Consider the following 18,028-nt stretch of genomic DNA (forward strand, 5'->3'; position numbering starts at 1 on the left):
CAAGGAGAGGCAGAAAATCAGTTCCACAAAGCAGCGGGAGCCAAAAACATGTAATCTAAAATTTAGACGGCTCCATCTAGGAAAACTGAAGAGAAATCAAAAAAGAGGCTTGCAGCTAAATTTAGGTCGATCTCTTCACTTTAATGTGTGATTAAAAGCTACTAAATTTATTCTTTCTGGCTTAGCTCAGCATCTCTGAGGCTTTAGATCAGAGGTCTGTGATTTCCATTATTCTTCAGTAATCACAATTGTTACAGGATTTGTGCCTTTTCTGAGCTTTTACAGAAATGGCCCAGTAATCACAGGAATAGGGACCTTTGCCATGTTCCTTGAAGGTGCAACGCACCCATCTTATGTAATGTTGGGAAAGCATCTATTGCTGAGGCAAGGTCTGCATTGCTGTTGGCTTTTTTTACAGATGAAGCAGACTTTCCAGTTTTCCTTTCTGACCAAGAAACAATTTTTTTTTAAAAGCTATTTTTACTTTGGAATGACTTTCCATTATGTGCTACATGTGTCTTCAGGTGCCAGGACTTAGTGGATCCTAGGATTACACCCCTAGAGCAGCACATAGGGTGGGGAGAGGGGAGATTGTTCTGTATGGCAAGCAGAAATTATTGTTCTGACTGAATAATTGTAATTGTTCAACATTGATTTCCACCCACTGCCTAAAGATTCAGTGTAACATATTACACATTGCATAACTACCCATATATATATATATATATATATATATATATATATATATAAAATCATTTCTAGTTGTCTTAGCTAAGTAAGAAATACTTTTAAGAAGTTGGGCTGGCTCCAGAGTTTGCTTTTAAGAAAGATCTCAAGCAACAACCATATACTGGGTCATCCTCACAGGCAAGTGATCTGCCTACACACCCCTTGCAATGAACACCTACAGATTTCATCACTTTTATCATTCTTAGTACCCTTCACTTCTTGTCTCCCAAACGCCATAAGAGCAACAAGAAAGGTAAGTCAGGGAATTGTGCTATAACAGCGTAAGCAGTATATTCTTTCAAGGAATGGGGACTGCTGCCAGGACAGTGAAAAATTGTATGCAAGCAGCAAGACCCTCTCCCTCCCAAGTATGTGTCTGTTTGTATCAATGATATGATGCTGTTTCCCTGATGGTCTCTGTAGTGCCAGGAGAAAAAGAAAGTGGATTAGATTTGAGCCGGATCCAGGGCTCATTTTGGCAAAGCCCTCAAGCATCATGTGCTTCAGGCATGGTAGTTTGTCTGGATGTTGCTAAGGCAATCCAGAACAACGTGATCTTGGAAGCTGCCTGATGATAAGACTTTGGTTATATTGGAGAATGCAAAGATAGCCACAAAAATATAGCAATCTAAACTAAAGTATTATTTGCTGAAACTGGAAATCCCAGGCACATCTTACTGTAATTCAGTTCACAGGGTTGTAGACTGTGAAGCAGGACTCTAGTTATAATTTTACCCATAATAAAACTGGTGTAAAGAGGCCAGCTTTCTACTTAGTGGTGGTTCAAAATAGCAGAGGTGTTGACAGTAGTTTGGCAGCCATGTCTAGAGTCCGGAATCAAAATACACACTGCAAAAAACGATTAGCAGCTAATTTTCACTTTTGCTCTAACAGCTTTGTGGGGAAGGTGAAAGCCATCAAGTTTGAGCTTTAGGACAAATCCTTGGAGAGGTCATTTTCCCAGCTAAACTTACCCTGCAAACTTACTTCGGCTTTAAAGCAATAATGCTGTCATTACTTCCACTGCTGGAGAATTCTAGGAATTGTGGTTTGTTGAGGACACTCAGAATTCTCTGTTAGACAGCCACTAACTCTTTCTCACAGGACCACTTGGAGATTGGGGTGGCATGCAACAATATTAAACTGATTTATCTGCACCCTTTTTGGTTATCCAGAACTCCAGAACTCTTCATCAGGCAATATGCCACACAAAACTGGGGTGAGGGGTGGGGTGAAAGACAGGGAAAATTAAGAAGTAAAAAATTTAGACTGGACGTTGACAAAGCTTCCTAGTTAGGCAGAGAGCAAGAAATAGACAAACACTTCAGTCTTTATATCGACAAAATTAAAAATAGGAAGCAGCCCTTGAGTCTTTATCCCAGAATCCTGGGTGTGTAGCCTGATAACTGTAACACCTAGCAGAGACTTGATGAAGGAGCTAAATATAAAAGCTTACCTTATGGCTGCAATATCCAACCTGATTATGGTACATTTTCCCCTCCCCCCTGCTTTGTGTAACTTTTTACCTGATTAAATGTTCTGGAGAACTCAAAAGTTTTGCCATTATTTTGTGGCATTTTAATTGGTCTTAATAAAGGTATTGTGTATTTTAGAGGTTCATTGCTTCATTTGCTTTTTATTTGTAGTGTAAATATTTGTCTGTAGTGCAGACATTCTCTAAGAACTGCTGGGACAACCAAATTATACATAAAGATGGCTCAATTCAGACATAACCATCTTGGTCTTGTAAACTATAGTTCATCAGACAAAGAATGAGGCTTATGCCCACATGCTTCCTCTTCTCTCCTCTCTTTGCATGTCTGGGTTCAAGGAAGACTTCTGCTTTGTAAGCAGCATTTAAACAACAGTTTCCTGGTTCAAACTAGTTTAAGAAAACTTCATTGAAATTAGGTACTCAAGGAGAGATCATTCTTGGCCCCCAAACCATGGATTATCGGATTGAAATCATTATGTCTGAACCAGTTCAATGTTTGTGATATTGTGTGGCAATGGATATTTGTGCGTTGAGCACTGTAAATGTCCATGAGATACTGACCAAAAGCATGGAGGGGTCCAGAAATGAAAACTCTCAGCAAAATGGCAGTGATAAATTTATTGCAATCAGCAGGAAAGCCACAAAAGCCTGATGAATATATTAGCAAGTAGAAATGCTCTTTGTAGTCAGGGAAGAGCATGAAACCCAGCTGGCTTTCATGTGGTTAGCCTTAATGTTACCGTGCGTGATAATCATTGTTGTTGAATTATGGATGAGGTTGAGCAATAGGAAGGGAAGGGTGAGCCAGTTTTGTTTGTTTGTTTGTTTGTTTGTTGTTTTTAATAATAAGGTAACATGGAAATGTTTCACTCATAAGCATGGCAATGATGTTCTGAATTGAAGTGGAGGTATTACTCTGAACAAGCCCATATAACCTGGATTCTATATGGTAGTTGGGAAACCGATCTGCCTAATACATAGGTATCAGTACTGGCACAAGGGAAAATATTTCCTCCCTGCTCTGGCACTACCCGGTCCTGGCCCCACCTTCTGTGCTGAGGTGGCAAAAGTCACTGTCATTGCTGTGCCACTCACTGTTCAGTTAAAATATTCTAACCAATGCAACTGGGCCACACACTGGACCTTTTTTCAAAATTGGAAGGGTGCAAGGAGGGGAGATGAAGAAAGAGACAGAACTGTCTGATTTTACCTAGTGTTCTGTGCACATTGAAACAGTTCCCTTCCACTAATGTGACATACCAGCCAAGTTTCTTTTTTTTTATAAATAATTTTTATTAACCGACCAATCAAATCAAATCACATCACATAAATTCCGAATTACAAAGCCAAATTTTAAATTTTTGTTGAGGGGACCCATATTTCAAGTTCCGAAGGGGGATTCCGATCATCTTCTTGCTGCTGCGTTAATATCCAAATCAGTCCAGATAAAGTTCATAATTCTATCCAGTCTTATCTTGCTGTTTCCACATCTCATCTTGTTCGTATATATTTTTTCTTTTTTTCTTTATGATCTCATCTGATAATCTCTTTAAGCAGATAAACCCCAATTGTAATCCTGTGTGAATTTTTCCATTCTTCCAATCCTCATATCGAGATGGTTTCCATATATCATTGCTTTCATAAATAACATCACTCTTTCCATCATTTATCTCGCAAACTGTCATTCTTGAGTCCCTCTGAGGAGTCTCACACACAATACAAAAGCAGCTCTATTCCTCCTCCCAGACTCAAGTCCTCCGACAGAGCTTGCCAACATGGCGACGGTATTTTTAACTGCGTCATTCCAAAGCTCTTATACATTCCACAATCTTCTTAAAACATGCTTTGGTTAGAAAATTTATCTCCACACAGTCTTAAATCCACAGCTTAAGTCATTAAAACGACATTTCTGACTTGTGAGGGGGGTGGTTCTTGTTTAATCACATAGAGGAAAGAAAGGAAAGTTTTTTTCCCCTCCCCCATCAGTCCCTTTGCCGTACCGAGTCTTGGCGTATCTTCTCATGATTTATTCTTGTTCCTCCGACTCGTCTTGTTTTATCAGAAATCTCTTCTGTTAGCAGTCTTTACTCCCCCTCCTTCCTTCAAATATGTGCATTCGCTTCATCCTAATTGTTTCTTTTGAAGTTCTTGCAGCTAGTGGCACGGATCAGAGACGGCGTCCAGGAGCGCCGAAATCCCACAGGAGGGCATTGTGCCTAGTGCTCCCATCCGCACAAATTCGGGAGTGGTATAGGGCACAGCAGGCAAGGGCAGCCCCCCCCAACCTTGGGGGGGTAGGGAGGCTATTTACTCCCATCACAGCCTCCTAATTACCTCGTGTGGGTCGGAGAGATGTTATTGTCAGCCATCTTCCGATGTGCCCCTAGTGGCCCCTCCCCATACCAGCCAAGTTTCATACCTCTACTACACTTAATGCAAACATAAGAAGAACCTACTGAATCAGGCCAATAGCCCATCATAGTGCAGCACCCTGTTTTCACAGTGGCCAGCCAGATCCCTCTGGGAAGCCCACAAGCAGGTCACAAGTGCAACAGCCTTTTGCCTGTCTGTAATTCTTATCAACTGGCTTTCAGAGGCATAATGCGTCTTGACGGTGGAGGTAGAATTTATTGCAACATGCAAGCCCCCCTCCATTTAAAACACATATAAAAATTCCAAGGACTTCACAAAAAAATGGAATGCTACATGGTTTGATGGCCAATTAGCTTGGATATCAGTAAAGCAACAACATGTAAACACTTTTTTTATTTATACTCAATAGTCATAATTAATTTATAGATTCAAGTTGATGCAAAAGTCATTCACACATCTAAGGGCCAAAGTAGACCTGGTGTTGGGGGATCCAGAATCTGATCCCTTTTATTTTATATTCTAGACAGCTACACAAGGCAGAGAGGCCAAATTAGACTGGGGAAATAGCTATGGGGTGGTGGTGTGTAGAAACGAAATTCTGCTTTCCCCCACTCCCAATTTGAAGCTACACGTTGCCCCTCAGGAGAAATGTAATCTCCAAAGAGAAGATTTGTTCTTGAGTAAAACCAACAACAATCCATGATCCAGATACAATGCTCAGGTAAATATTGTGGTTTGTTGCTCCTGCTCTCACACTATGAAAGGAACATAGTAGAGTGATCTGTGCACTCACAGCAAGTTGTTAATTATGGCTTAATGTGGTGTATGAACTGGGTTATTGATGCAAAGGAAGTGACCAGAATTTGGGTGTTTGCTCTGTTTTTCATTTTTCTGTTGTTGTTTTTCAAATGCTTGACAAATAATGCATCTTTAGATGTTTTAGATCATTTTAAATAGAACCAATGAGAATGAAAATTGTATCTGGATTTTGGAATATAATGTAACATACTGATTAAGAACAGTGTGAAATGATTACAGTGGGTTGCAAATATTTCTCAAATTTACTAAGCTGCCATCCAGTTTTGTTGTTCACTACCAACTTGTGGATTGACCTACTCTTAATCATAAACCTTTTCTTTTTTCACTGTTGGAGCTGTTATTTCAGGAGGGTGGTGCTTCCTCCTATATTTCTAAGCTAACATAAAGAGAACAGTGATATTGTGGTTTTCTATCCTCTCTTCCAATGACTCTACTATGCCTACTTTCATTTGTTACACTCATCTCACATGGCTGTGTTTTCTGGTTTCAGCTCTGTGTTTATGCTGGCATTCTACCTGACCTGTTTTGTGATCCTCACCACAGTAATATTTGTTTCAGTCATCTACTCCTGCGTAAAGGTGAGTGGTAATAATTTGATGGTATAATCCTATGTGTGTCTACTCAGAAGTAAGCCCCATTTAGTTCAATGGGATTTATTCTCTGGCAAGTGGGTGATGATTTGCTCACTATTTTGTGGCAATTTGTCTTCATAAAGACATTGCCCTGCTGTGGATTTTGGATCTCTTACCTGTCCTTCACCATAAGGTCCCAGATTACAACAATATAAAAATACAATATTAAATCCAGTAAAAACAATTTTCAATCAGAAAAATAGGATGGATTGTGTGTGTGTGTGTGTGTGTGTGTAAGTGTGTAAGACCAAGTAATACATACAGCAAACAGTGATAGCTATTCCATGATGATGCTAGACACCTCTGTGGGAAGGGAATTCCACAATTTATGGGCTGACACAGAGAAAGCCCTCTCTTGGGTTATCATTCTATGTACTTCTGTCAGAACTGCCAGGACGGCCTCCTCTGCTCATTTTAACATCTGACAGTCTGTAGGTAAGGAGCCGATAAGATAATTGGCTCCTACATCATTTTAGAGCTCTAAACAACAAAGTGAATGGAAACTAACTACTAACCAGCATAGTTGTTATAGGGGCTTGAATGGAGCCTCAGCCAGTAATTGGCTGTTGCATTTTGAACCAGTTGAAGTTTCAGGATTGAAGGTACCCAAGCATGGAGTACAGGGGCTGAGTCACGAAGGACCAAGGCTAGAGCTGGTGAACCAGTCAGAGCTGGAAACAGGCCTTCTAGTCACTTAGGCCACTTGAGTTTCAAGTAACAATGTTGGAACCAAGAGTACCCCCAAGTTGCGAGCCCCCTCCTTCCAGAGGAGTGTAACCCTTTTGAGAAGAGGCCCTCTCCCCCCCTCCCCTTGAACCAGAGAACTTGGAACACATAATACTTCTGTCTTATTGGGATTTTGCTTCAATTTATTGTCCCACACCCAGCCCATCACCACTTCCAATCACTGGTCTAGCACCTGAACTGCCTCTCCTGATTCAGATGGAATGAGGAAATAGAGCTGGGGATCATCAGCATATTAATAACACCTTGCACCAAATTTCCTGAAATAGCATGGCTGAGCAACAGCCTCCCTTAAGTAGGAGCAGAACCACTATTACACAGAGTCCCTTGCCTTTTTGTACTCTATAAAGCATTGTCAGTACTTGGAATGCTGTTTGAATTTCTTTCCAATAAGAAAAAAAACAACCAGCTAATGGAAAAGTGACTAGTAGTGACTCATGAAATACCTAGTGACAAATCATACAGCTATAGTTATAACCTTTATTTTGCCTTGGTTTGCTGATTTCAGTGCTTAGGCTCTGAACTATTGCCCTAGCATCCAAAAGTATTTTATTGCTGTCAGTACTGAACTTCTTGATGACCCATTCTGACTCAGCTTCCACATTTCTGAGATAGGCTGCTATTTGTAGGAAATTAGCTTCTATTTCAAATACAGTCTGGTTTGCTAATTGAAAACATACTCTTTAAAGGTGTCATAAAGAGAATAACTAGGTTTTGTGCTTAGACTATGCTTATTCTTAAGAGATTTAACCAGTTTGTTGGTGTCTCATGTTAATCCTAGTGTTCCCTTGTCCAGTTTAAGAACATGCGTAGGTGATCAGTGATGGGGAGGGCAGCCTGCTTGAGCATAGTAGTTGGTTTGCATATAATTCTAAGCCATGGTTTGTTTGATCATTCAAACACTGTCCAGTGACCTAGCTTTGGTTTGTTTACTGCCAACAATCCATGATCTGAAGCCATTTTTTGTTGTTTACTCACAAACTTTGACTTTCTTTAACTATGACTTGGTATTATATGCATATCTAGCACTCTTCCTTAACCATAGTTTGTTTGGCTACTTCATCTTAGAGGCTCACCAACCTACAAAGGCCTGAGGCAAGAACATCTGAAAAACAAAACAAGTTTACACAGAACAAGTCATGGGACAACTTGTGGTTCATTCATGGCTTGTTAAACACCAATAGCTTATTGTTATGTGTGAACCAAGCTAGAGTGTAACAGTTAGGAATTTTATACCTTCTATATTGATTCGTTTTTGTTTGCCCCATGCTGCTGCATGATTTGGGTGTCCTGTGTCAATTTCAACAAAGGTCATAACTAGATTGCAAGGCCTGTCCTGCAGGGTTCATTGCTTGTTACCATCATGACTCTACTTATTTCATTTCTATAACAATATCAGTCATTGATTCTTCTCATTTGCTTCTTAGAGTTTCCAATGCTGGATTTTTAAAAATATCGGCCTTCTGTGGGTAGGGCCAGGTAAGAACTTTGCAGGTTAATATCCAAGGAGAATTGAACACCCTGCACATCAGCTGATGTGCATGCAGGAAGTACCCTGCACCCTGCAAAGTAGCTGAACCCGTGGGATTGAACTCCTTGTGCATCACTCCTTGTGTGGGGAGTTCTGTCCTGCTTTCTGCAGCTGATCCAGTTGTGCCTCTACCTGCCCCACAACTGACATCACATATGATATCAGGTGTGAGGCAGGTGTGCCTGGTTTGGGAAAAACAGCCTCATGGGCAAAATGGAGAGGCTTGGCAGGTCAGACCTGGTCCACAGGCTGGAGCTTTTCCATCCCTGACTAGTGGTTTATGACCTCAGATTTTGTATTCCACATTCCAGGGCAATGAAAGGTAAATGTTTATGAGCAAATGGTTTTTCATACATTGCATAACATATTCTTTGCCAACAAATCTGGGTTTTTCTACTTCAGCTAGACCATTTTGAAAAATGGTTTCCAGATAGTCAAATAACGAGCAGTTAGGTTCTCAATAGAAGAAAGCAGTTCAAATGCTGACATTTTCCAAATTTGGGATTGGATGAATTTCTGTATTACATAAATATGTAAAATTCTAAATATGTAATTATCCAGTCCTTCCTTCAGAGCTTGATGGGAGTCTGATTAGGCTGAAAATCCTTACAGTACTCTAAAAAAATTTTGTGCAGGCAGAGGTAGTATGAAAAGCCTGCACCTCATGCTGCACATAATTTAAACTTTCTCCTTGTCTGTGTAGAATAGGGTGATGTTTGACTGTGATTCATCTGTCGCATTGAGAACTACTTACAAGCTTAATTTAACCACTTGGAAGAACATTGCTAGATTTTTATTACCATCTTACAGTTTATTGCTATCTTTTATTATGTCAGTGCCTGGTATGATAGATGATCTCCCCCCTCCCCACCCCAACCAAAGAAAAAATCTGGTCCAGTGATTTTAGATAGTTCTGTAATGGATGCAGGTGAAGGCAGCAGCTTAAAAGAGGCACAGCATTGTCACATGTTGTATCTGTCTCCTTTTGTAATAGGCACCAGCTAATCAGCCCTCCTGTTCATCAAACAGCTTCATAATTGTGCTTGTGTAGGAAGCAAAATGCAACTCTTGTAACCGTGCAATAAAAAAAGGGGGGGGAGCAAAAAGGAAGAGGCTGGCGTGGTTAGTCATTGCTAAAAAAGCAATACACAAGCCATTTCTCACTGTCTTCTTTTAAAAAAGAAACCACTTAGAAGCCTAGTTGGTGCAATGATAATGATGCATATTTGAGCTGCTATTTGTCTGTGTCTCAGATTTCTCTCTAGGGATTGAATTGGGGAGCATTTTGATGAGGCGAAATTAACAGCAGGGAAGCCTTTTAGTTTTACAGAACTCAAACATCTGAATTCTAGAAATGTATCCTTGTTATCTCCTTGCACAGGAGATTTGAGTGCTGGGGTGGGGTGAGCCACAAACAGAAACCTATTGGAGGAAGATGTGCGGGAAGCAAGTGAAGGAAAATATGCTCCCCTGAACTCACCAGGTTAAAACTTAATATCGGAAGATAATCTCCAAGATCCCAAACTCACTGGTCAGCCAAATACCATTTAGAGTTAATTTAGTTGAAGTTGATTCCTGAACAGCTCCTGTAGAGTAGATAAATGTTTGTAGATCCCAGAGGGTCACAAGATTCAGTACAAGCCAAACTCCGAGGGCTTCAAAAGGTGATTAGACAAATTCATGGAGGAGGAGAGTATCCATAAATGCTAGTCATTATTACTATGCATTACGTCCAGTATCAGAGGCAGTAACAGTTGCTGGGGAATCATGAGCAGGACAGTGCTGTTTAGCTTGGGTCCTGCTTATGAGTTTTCCATAGGCATTGTGAACTCAGAATGGTGGCCTAGATAGGTCTTTGATCTGATGCAGCTGGGCTTTAATGTTCAAATCTCTGGTGCCTTTGGAAGCTTGAAGACATTTGCCAGTGTTATTGACTACTGTACAATTCACTGCTGCAGTTCTACCTATTGTCCATCTAAACATAGTAAGAGGTGACATGAAGACAAAACTCAATTCTAGCTAGAATCTTGGAAGCAAAACAGGTTATTTCAAAATGCATGTTTATATATCCATTTATTCTGAGATCAGAATCGGATGTTTTGTTTTGTTTTGCACACCATTCTTTCTGGTTCTGATTTAGAAACCATTATTTTAATCAGGGAGCAGCAAGTCAGTATGACAAGTTAGCCAAGCAATTATGCATTTAGCCTTTCTGCTCCGAAAATTACCTAGAGGAAGACAGATGTTCAGTGATCTGGCATGTCAGCTTTTGTACTTTCTAATGTGTATTGTTCTTTAGTGTGCAAGATATTTATCCAGAATCATGATTTCAAACATCTTGCTTTCTCTTTTTTGACCAGCTTTTTCCAGCTCCACTCCAGACACTCTCAAGGAAGATTGTTCAGTCCAGGACCAACAACACCATAGTTGGGGTCTTTACCATTGTATTGGTTTTCCTCTCAGCCTTTGCCAACATGGTATGTTACACTGGTTGTTACTTTTATTTAGCATCACTGACCTATCAGTGCCCAGAAGATGTAGGGTACAACAGAAAGCATAGCTCCTGGTGTATGTGTGACCAATGAAATAAAAGTAGGCGTGGGCTCAGTAATTTTCCGAATTCTTCTAACCAGTCATGGTTACAACTTAATGTCTCCAGTGCGTTGGCCAATATTATGTCTTTAAAATAGATAGGATCAAAGCAATGCTAATTGTTTCACCTGTAAATGGAGCACTTCCTGGGAATTCCCAGTGCCAGTTTCATGGTATATTAATTAGATGCGTTAGACAATACTTGGGATGTGGGAAGAGGTAGATGATGTTTTGCATACCTGCTAAAGCAGTCATTACAGCCGCCGCTGTTTAATTGGTGGTTTATATTGTCAGGCCCAAGAGCCATCTGTGCTGGGCCACTTTGCCATTGTGCAGAGAACCATCTCTTAATGCATCTCTGCCCTGAGTACATTCCATTGTAGTTAGCTGTTTTTAATCACTTCCTTTCTGCCAGTTCACTTGCAGCACTGTGGATCTCCGTGATTGCGTGGCTGCAGAGTATAACATCACCCCACGTGAGGTGAACATGTGCCATATTAGCTACTCTGCCTCCAATTACAGCCTGGGGACAGTACAAGGATTATGTGCCAGCTCCCAGCCAAGCTGCAATTTCCCAGAGGTGGGTGTGTTTAAGTTTTTTAATTCGTACAAACTATAAGTGGCCCTGTTTTATGCTGAATGAGACAGTTAATCACTTAGCCCACTGTTGTCTGTTTCAGCTGTTTTCAGCTCCTTTCCATTGTCTTCAGGTAGAGATCTTTTTCCAGGTAGAGATTCTTTCTAGCCCAGCTACTTAAAGGTAAAGGGTAAAGGGACCCCTGACCATTAAGTGCAGTCGTGGACGACTCTGGGGTTGCTGCCGTCATCTTGCTCTATAGGCCGAGGGAGCCGGCGTTTGTCCTCAGACAGCTTCCATCATGTGGCTAGCATGACTAAGCTGCTTCTGGCAAACCAGAGCAGCGCACGGAAATGCCGTTTACCTTCCCATCAGAATGGTACCTATTTATCTACTTGCACTTTGACGTGCTTTCGAACTGCTAGGTTGGCAGGAGCTGGGACCGAGTAACAGGAGCTCACACAATCGCTGGGATTCGAACTGCTGACCTTCTGATCGGAAAGCCCTAGGCTCTGTGGTTTAACCCACAGCGCCACCCACGTCCCTTAGCCCAGCTACTTAAGATCCTTTAAATGAGAGATTACAGGTTTCAGACCTAGGGCCTTCTGCATACAATATCCTTTTGCCACTGATAATGTGTCAAACCAATTCTACACTTAATTCTCAGCTTTACCACTCCAGACAATAGGTGGGATAGTGCTATTATTCAATGCTGCTACCACACCAGGTTTAATGTAGCTGCAGTTTTATACACACTTACCTTGGGGGTTGGTTCCACTGAGGTCAATGACACTTGCTTCTGAGTAGACATGTAAAGAATCACACTGTTCTGATGCGCTCCTTTCTAATTAAATACCTAAAAAAAACTTTTAAAGGGAGTGGCATTTGAAAAATATAAGTCTTGATCTGAGGTGGTTTCTATGAGTTTGCAATGCCACCTTCATTATGCATCATACGTAGAATTGACTTTGGAGCAGCTGACAGCTGTCACACAAAATTACAAGTTAATGAAAACAAAGATGCATTAAACACGTATGCATATATGATGTATGTACATTCAAATAGGCATGCATGCACATACCTTACAGAATAAAAGGTGGACTTTTAACTGCCAGAGGACTAAACTGCTGCTGAGGCTTGGTGGGTCAGGCATTGTGTGGGCCTGCTGGAAGCCCAGCTAGACAAATGTGCCAGTCCCAGTATAAGCATCCATTGAAGGATGTTCAGTGGCACGCTGGACCTAAGGTACCCTCAACCAAAGTTGTACAGAGCCTTATATTAACTGACATGTGACATAGCAAAAGAAGAATAATTAAAATAAGTTGATTAAAATAAGTTGATAAGTTCAGAGCTTGCAGGGCAGCAGCTGAAGGAGGAGCAAAAGGGTTTTCTTATGGAGGACCACTGTAGCCACCCCCAACGACACGTTCTCAAGATGGAGGGTGAGGGAACAGCTGCAGTCGCCTGCAGTTCCTGCGCAATGTTTGCCATCTTGCCAAAGGTTGCAGGCAGCTTTACCTGCAGCAGTTGTACATTGATTGCCCTCTTAGAAGACAAAGTCCAGCAACTGGAGAGAGCAACTTGCTAGAGAGGTTAAAAGCAACAAAAAAGGCTTTTATGGGTATGTCCGTAGCAAAAGGAAGAACAAAGAAACAGTGGGGTCACTCAGAGGAGAAGATGGTGAAATGCAAACAGGGGACACAGAAAGGACTGAACTCCTCAATGCCTTCTTTGCCTCAGTCTTCTCCGATAAAGAAAACAATGCCCGACCTGAAGAATTTGGAGCAAATGATTCAGCAGAGGAAACATAGCTCAGAATAACTAAGGAGATAGTACAAGAATACTTGGCTAGTTTAGATGTATTCAAGTTTCCAGGGCCAGACGAACTGCATCCAAGAGTATTAAAAGAACTGGCAGATGTAATCTCAGAACCACTGGCAGTCATCTTTGAGAATTCCTGGAGAACAGGCAAAGTCCTGGCAGACTGGAGGAGGGCAAATGTCCCTATTTTGAAAAAGGGGAAAAGAGAGGACCCAAATAATTATCGCCCAGTCAGTCTGACATCAATACCAGGGAAGATTCTGGAGCAGATCATTAAGCAAACAGTCTGTGAGCACCTAGAAAGGAATGCTGTGCTCACCAATAGTCAGCATGGATTTCTGAAAAATAAGTCATGTCAGACTAACCTGATCTCGTTTTTTGACAGAATTACAAGCCTGGTAGATGAAGGGAACGCATTGGATGTAGCCTACCTTGATTTCAGCAAGGCATTTGACAAAGTGCCCCATGATATTCTTGTAAAGAAGCTGGTAAAATGCGGTCTTGACTATGCTACCACTCAGTGGATTTGTAACTGGCTGACTGACCAAACCCAAAGGGTGCTCATCAATAGTTCCTCTTCATCCTGGAGAAGAGTGACTAGTGGGGTGCCACAGGGTTCTGTCTTGGGCCCGGTCTTATTCAACATCTTTATCAACGACTTGGATGATGGACTCAAGGGCATCCTGATCAAATTTGCAGATGACACCAAACTGGGAGGGGTGGCTAACACCCCAGAGGACAGGATCACACTTCAAAACGACCTTGACAGATTAGAGAACTGGGCCAAAACAAACAAGATGAACTTTAACAGGGAGAAATGTAAAGTATTGCACTTGGGCAAAAAAAATGAGAGGCACAAATACAAGATGGGTGACACCTGGTTTGAGAGCAGTACATGTGAAAAGGATCTAGGAGTCTTGGTTGATCACAAACTTGACATGAGCCAACAGTGTGATGCGGCAGCTAAAAAAGCCAATGCAATTCTGGGCTGCATCAATAGGAGTATAGCATCTAGATCAAGGGAAGTAATAGCGCCACTGTATTCTGCTCTGGTCATACCTCACCTGGAGTACTGTGTCCAGTTCTGGGCACCACAGTTCAAGAAGGACACCGACAAACTGGAACGTGTCCAGAGGAGGGCAACCAAAATGGTCAAAGGTCTGGAAACGATGTTTTATGAGGAACGGCTAAGGGAGCTGGGCATGTTTAGCCTGGAGAAGAGGAGGTTAAGGGGTGATATGATAGCCATGTTCAAATATATAAAAGGATGTCATATAGAGGAGGGAGAAAGGTTGTTTTCTGCTGCTCCAGAGAAGCGGACAAGGAGCAATGGATCCAAACTACAAGAAAGAAGATTCCACCTAAACGTTAGGAAGAACTTCCTGACAGTAAGAGCTGTTCGACAGTGGAATTTGCTGCCAAGGAGTTGGTGGAGTCTCCTTCTTTGGAGGTCTTTAAGCAGAGGCTTGACAACCATATGTCAGGAGTGCTCTGATGGTGTTTCCTGCTTGGTAGGGGTTGGACTCGATGGCCCTTGTGATCTATTCCAACTCTATGATTCTATGATTCTATATGTAACCTCATTCTTGCAGCACTGCTTAATTGATGTTTGCTGTGCTTTACTGATTTGACTCCCGTTTGTTCTCTCTTCCTCCCTCCACTCCTCCTCCGCTTCCCAATCCCTCCTCTCACAGTATTTTACCTACAGTGTCTTACTGAGCCTCCTGGCCTGCTCTGTGTTCCTTCAGATCAGTTGCATTGGGAAACTCATTTTGATGTTGATTATTGAATTTACATATGTCCTTATTGTGGAAGTGCCAGGGCTTACCCTCTTCGATAATGCAGATCTTCTGGTCACAGCCAATGCCATGTAAGTTACCATTAAACCTTTGTAAGTTTTTTTATATATATAAACCGAGAGAAAGGTCACCAAGTTGAAGTTTTAGTAAAGCAGGTGAGGAAGTAGACTGTTTCTGGACTATACCATTTCGGAGTACCAGTAAGTTCTCACATGACTGGACACACTTCAGTTTAAAAAAGTAAAACTTGCACATAGGAGTTTAAGAAGTCAAGGGTTTTTGCCTAGCCAGTTTTTTATGTGTACGGTTTTATTGTTTTATGGGAGGGGCATTCAGTCATGTGAGGCCCCTACCCAGGGTCTAGAATGGAATAGTCCAGAAACAGGTTCACCGCATCATTTGCTGCTTGGGAAAACCAAGTCAATGAGTCCATGAAAACAATTTTATGTAAACAGAAAGAGTGTGCAGCATCAACAAGTGAGTTAACACTGGAAGTTATTTAAGAACCCTCTATTAGTTCTTGCTCTTGGTTCTATTTTGCTGGTATCTACAATTTGAATGTCATAACCTGCATGAGTGTTGCTCTCTCAGATAAGGAGCAAACATGTATATTTTGCATCAAGTAGGAGGCTAGTGCCTTAGTTGTGTTGAATGTTAACACATATCTTCCTTTTTAAACATATTTACTCATTAAACATTTTTCATTGTAGGAGTTTGGCTTGTTCACTAATAAGCAACACTACTTTTATTGGCATTATTTGTATGCCTTATGATTTCCTTAATTCCCTTAAAACATACCAAACAACCAATTTGATGAGATCTTTTCTTAAGTTAATAAAACAACACAAGAAAGAAAGAAAAAAAGGCCATTCTGGTTGAACCACAGCCGTGCCCTTCTCCATTTTGGATTGCTTAATTCTGATTAATCCACTCAGGTATGAATTCTGCCCTTCATATAAAAAAGAAAATTGATAGCAAATTAGGGGCAGTCATTTGAAGGGATAATCTCAAAACAAAACATCCTTTGGGCATTTTATACTGCATGGAATTTTGATAAGCCAGGAGCAAACTGAATTAGAGCACTTAAAAGCAATTATTTGCATCACCTCACAATCAAGATGTCAGTAAAAAGGTGGAGTAAATAAGAAGCTTTTTCCCAGAAATAAATTTAGGAGCTGCAGTCTTACCACTCATTAAATTAGCTTTGCTTGCTCTGAAAGCTCCATTTATTGTTAGTCTTACTGCGTGGTGAACCACTTAAGGCTCGTGGGAAGTATTTAGTACATATGCAGCCACCACATTCTAGGTGCAGATCTCTTCCAGATGCAGGGAATATTATCCTATATTAATTTAACTGGGCATCTGTCTGATCCATCTAATTATTCTGTATTATGACATGCACACTAATTAGCAAGATGCACAGATGCCTCTTTTCTCACACCCCTATACAAATTTACCGAAAATATAAGCCAGGAAAAGGCTGGTGGTAAAACTTAGAGTGTTCCTGCCAGCCAAAAAGAATTGTAACCATGCAAGCAGGCCTGGTGTCAAACTTCAGGGGGCCCTCAGCATAGTCCAGCTGATGCCTCCTGTTCCTGTCACACTGGAGCTCCTGGAGCTCTCATCCTCCTCTTTGTGGCAGCAGCTATGCCGCCAGTCCCTTTCCTCCTCTTCCTGAAAAACACACACACAATACAGTCATACCTTGGTTTTCGAACAGCTTGGTTCTCGAACGTTTTGGCTCCCGAACACCACAAACCTGAAAGTGAGTGTTCTGCTTTGTGAATTATTTTTGGAAGCCAAACATCCGACGGGGCTTCGAACTGGCGGCAGGAGCTTCCTGCCACCAATCAGAAGCTGTGTGTTGGTTTCCGAACGACTTCCAAGGTATGACTATAGTGGCTAATTCAGTGGTAGCTTCTTCCCACCTTGGGATGAAGAAGAGTTCTTGAGAGCCGGGAATTCTGGGTAAGCTGATTGTGCTGCTGCTGCGGTTTGCCATGTCATCTAGGAAAGCTTTTTTTTAAAAAAAAAAAAAGAATTTTTAAAAAATCTAAAATTGAAAGGCCTTTTTTAGCAAACTGCAGCAACAGCACTGGCATTTTCCAGGTCACCTTTCTCAGAGTTCAAGAGAGGCAGCAGGCTGTGCAGTTACCATGGATGGGAGCCAAGTTGGTCCTCAAGAAGTGTCTGCATATATCTGCCTGGATCTCATGTTAAAACCCATGATGGGGCTTTCTAAGCCCTGGGGCCATCAACCAATGCCCAGCTAGGCTAACTGCTGGCGTCAGGCCTTCCTGCAGGAGCCATGTGGGGTCTGAATTTCAGCTGGAAGACAACAGCTGCCTTTAAGCAAGTTCTACTGACTCAGTGAGTGAGTAAGTAAGATAGATATAACAGAGTTAATGTGGAAAAGCAGTTTTTAAATTGTCACTGTCAGATTTTATGGTCTGTTTTTACTTTGTTTCTTTTCTAGAGAATACTATGTTAGGTGACTCATAAACTGAACAAAATAAAAAAATTAAAATGAAAGGGCAGAAGAACTAGAACAGGAGCTATGTTAATTGGATTATAAAGTATCTGGTACTGCTGGAGTGATCTGGTGATACGACCTGGATAAAAATTTCTGACAAAATACAAGAAAAAAATGTTCAGTGAATAAATAGGAAGGAATTTCAAGGCACTCCCCGCTTCTCCAGTACCATCTAGAATGAGACAGTAAATTTGCAAACAAAGGGTAGAATCCAGCTTTATGTGGGCAGATTCCAACTTGTCACCTTTAATCTCCTCTTTTCTGCAGTCCCACTGCAGAATTCCCTAAGTGCAGAATTCCCTGCACTTGAATCTCCTAATTCAAGTTAGGGAATTAATTCTTAGGAATTAATTCCCTAACTTGTCCAGGCAGCTTTGTTTTAT

The 18,028-nt window shown here is 41.3% G+C and overlaps 1 protein-coding gene across 6 annotated transcripts in view; it reads left to right on the forward strand.

Moving 5' to 3' along the window:
* ADCY5 (adenylate cyclase 5) overlaps positions 1-18,028 on the forward strand; it is a 174,779-nt gene that overhangs the window by 144,490 nt on the left and 12,261 nt on the right. For all 6 annotated transcript variants that reach the window (XR_014503644.1, XR_014503645.1, XR_014503646.1 and 3 more), the window contains 4 exons: positions 5,907-5,994; positions 10,684-10,800; positions 11,331-11,495; positions 15,008-15,183. Coding sequence is in view for 3 of the 6 variants with exons in the window: in XM_083405879.1 (XP_083262005.1) it covers positions 5,907-5,994; positions 10,684-10,800; positions 11,331-11,495; positions 15,008-15,183 (546 nt within the window). In the remaining 3 variants the exon portion in view is untranslated. The remainder of the gene's footprint in view (positions 1-5,906; positions 5,995-10,683; positions 10,801-11,330; positions 11,496-15,007; positions 15,184-18,028) is intronic.

This window comes from Podarcis tiliguerta, assembly GCF_965153285.1.
Source record: "Podarcis tiliguerta genome assembly, chromosome: 1".
Classification (NCBI taxonomy): Eukaryota; Metazoa; Chordata; class Lepidosauria; order Squamata; family Lacertidae; genus Podarcis; species Podarcis tiliguerta.